The 2,701-nt window shown below is 31.1% G+C and overlaps 1 protein-coding gene across 1 annotated transcript; it reads right to left on the reverse strand.

The window, feature by feature from the left end:
* Positions 1-647: 647 nt before the first annotated feature.
* Positions 648-1,733, reverse strand: LOC112712616 (alpha-methyl-mannoside-specific lectin-like). The gene has a single exon (XM_025765549.3). The coding sequence runs from the start codon at positions 1,685-1,687 to the stop codon at positions 842-844; it is 846 nt and encodes a 281-aa protein (XP_025621334.1). The 5' UTR covers positions 1,688-1,733; the 3' UTR covers positions 648-841.
* Positions 1,734-2,701: the final 968 nt, after the last annotated feature.

The following is a 2,701-nucleotide window of genomic DNA, read 5'->3' on the forward strand; positions in this document are numbered from 1 at the left end:
GTTTTGACATTCCATTTTGTAATTTTTGTACATCTCGTTCCAGTATTTTATCTTGGTTTAGCAATTCTGTTTGTGTTTTATTTCAACAATTTCTTCAAATACATTTTTTTAACTTAATTAAGCTTATTAAATAAATTACCTTTATTTTTATTTATTAAATATTGTGGTTATAATTAAAAAAAAAAGTACCGTTAGAAAACCAACTTTAATAAAGTATTTTTAAAAGTTAAAATTTTACCAAATCTAGCCAAAAGATCGAAAGCCCACTACTCTTTGGCTTATTATATGGCCTATCGTCTATATCCGTACATGTTTGACAAAGAAATGGTGCTGGGAAAAATATAATAGAGACCAAGGGGATGATATTCCAAATTTATGTATTGATTTGGCGACACCAAGAAGCAAAAGGTACCAAGGCCAATCCAATTTCATAGGTCTTTGAAAACAACAATGCACCCTAAGTTTTTTTTGTCATAGATATTCTACTGATATCATATTATGAAATATGATATCACTTATTTGAAAAATTTAAGTTAGATCGGTAAAGACATTATATATCCAGCAATATTAACCCTGTTTGTTACCATGATAAATGGTGTATGTGAAACATGTGCAAAATGGATACTCTAGAAGGCGATAACAAGTAATAATGTAAAGATGACAACACTTGTAATAAGAAGATAACAAACTCATACATTATTCATACAAAAGAAAGTTGACGCGCGTGGCTTTAACATTACGAAATAAAAACTTAGACCGTGGACAATACTTGTCATGTTATTTCCATATCTTACATGCATGAAAGCTAGATTTTTGATATAGAGACCATTATTCTTCCATATCATATCATGAAGCGTCCAAGTTTAAGGTAGTGAGGTGAAGTGTACAATAAGGTTGAGGTGAAGGACCAAGATTGAAGCTCATGAGATTGGTATTGTTGTCCCGAAGCAGCTGAGAATCCAACCCTACCCCATTCTGGAAGATAGTCTCTCAAGTCAACCTCATGAGATAACTGATAACTTTGACCATCAGGGTAGCTAGCTGTCACTTGTAGGTTTTTAGAGTTAGCATCATAGGTTACCAGAACATTTAGGGTTTGGCCATCTCTCCTCTCCCACTTGGTGGTTGCTGCGGATTTAATAGAGTTCACATCAATTCCGATGTGTTGGTAATTGGGGTCCCAACCATTGGAGTCTTGAGCATAGAAGGTGTCGAATTCAACGGCAAGAACTTGGTTGGCCGAAGGGTTCTGGGCAGTTTGAGGGTCAAAGAGCCCTAAGGTCCCTCCGGCCGAGTTCTTTGGAATTTCGCTATCCGGTGCGGCGATGAAGAAGGCTATGCCATCGGCACCATTGTCAATGGGCGACTTGATGACGAAGCTGAACTGTGCTTGGAAGTTTGTGAGGCGGTTGGTGCTCTTCTCCCAGAGGCGCACCTGGGTGGAGTGCAAGACTCGACCCACGGTGCTCTTTGCAGGGGTTCCGTTATCGTCTACCTTGGTGAGTTGGATTCCTTTGCTTGCTGAAAACTTTGCATCACCTTGCAAGATTAGGTTTCTTTCATCGTCTTGTTCAAAGTTGTTGTAGCTGAAGGAAAGGGAATCTAGTGAATGGGCTTTGTTGAGGAGCAAGAGGAAGATGGTTGCTATGGAAAGAAGAGGGAGGATTTTCTTGGAGATAGCAGCCATGGTGATGATTAATTAGATGAGTGTGTTGTGTGAAGATTGGTTTGAGGCTTATGCCTATTTATACTTTCAATATAGGACTATTATTCCATTATTTTTCAAATTATCTTTCATTTATATCTTGAAATTAGTATTATGATTTTACTTATATTTATTAATAAAAATATACTACTAAATGGAAGAGAAAGAGAAAAAGGTAATCCACCACACTAAGTTCCTGTTTTGTTATATTATATTCTTTTTAATCTTAACAATATTATTTAAATTAATTTTATTTTAGTTTAACTAAAATGATTTCAGAAATTTATTTTTAGTTTACTCCTCAAATCAAACATATTTAGATTCTCTTTAAGTTAATATATATTAGTGTAATTTATTCGAAAGGTTAAATAATATATCAGTTAAACTAATAATATCTTTAAAAATAATACTTAGTTCTATTTAAAAAAAAAAGTTCTCCTTATATATATATATATTAGAGTAATATTATATAATCAATAAATTATTTTTTTTCTAACAACTAGTCAATTTTAAACTAGTAAATTTTTAAATTTTAAAATTTAATAATATAAAAATAAAATATTCATCTAAAATATTGATAAAAATTATTAATATTTTTCTATGTTATCTTCATGTCCGCTATTCTAAATTTTTAATCTATACTTTTGTCTCAACTCTCAAAGCTAAGTGTTATCCATATATCAATAATGTCATATATGGCTCTAACTTCCAAGAGAAATAATTGTTAACCGGGGAAACAGTCACATGGAATGGCGAGGCATCGATCTTTCTTTCTTTTTTTTTTTTTTTTTCATGACGTACATGAATTATGATTTATGAGCAAGAGATGAAGCTAGAATACCTAGATCCAGTTTGAGTAAATAATTTAATTAATTTAAAAAGTAATTTAAATAATAAATATTTATATTAAAAATAATTTATAAATAAATTATTTTATATTTAATTTTTAATTTTAAAAATATTTATTCTAAAAAAAATATAATAAAAAAATTTATT

The sequence above is a fragment of the Arachis hypogaea genome, chromosome 9, assembly GCF_003086295.3.
Source record: "Arachis hypogaea cultivar Tifrunner chromosome 9, arahy.Tifrunner.gnm2.J5K5, whole genome shotgun sequence".
Taxonomy (NCBI): Eukaryota; Viridiplantae; Streptophyta; class Magnoliopsida; order Fabales; family Fabaceae; genus Arachis; species Arachis hypogaea.

What these genes read in the sequence shown, in the direction of transcription:
- LOC112712616 (XM_025765549.3), bottom strand. Translation starts at nt 1,687, where the DNA reads ATGGCTGCTATCTCCAAGAAAATCCTCCCTCTTCTTTCCATAGCAACC.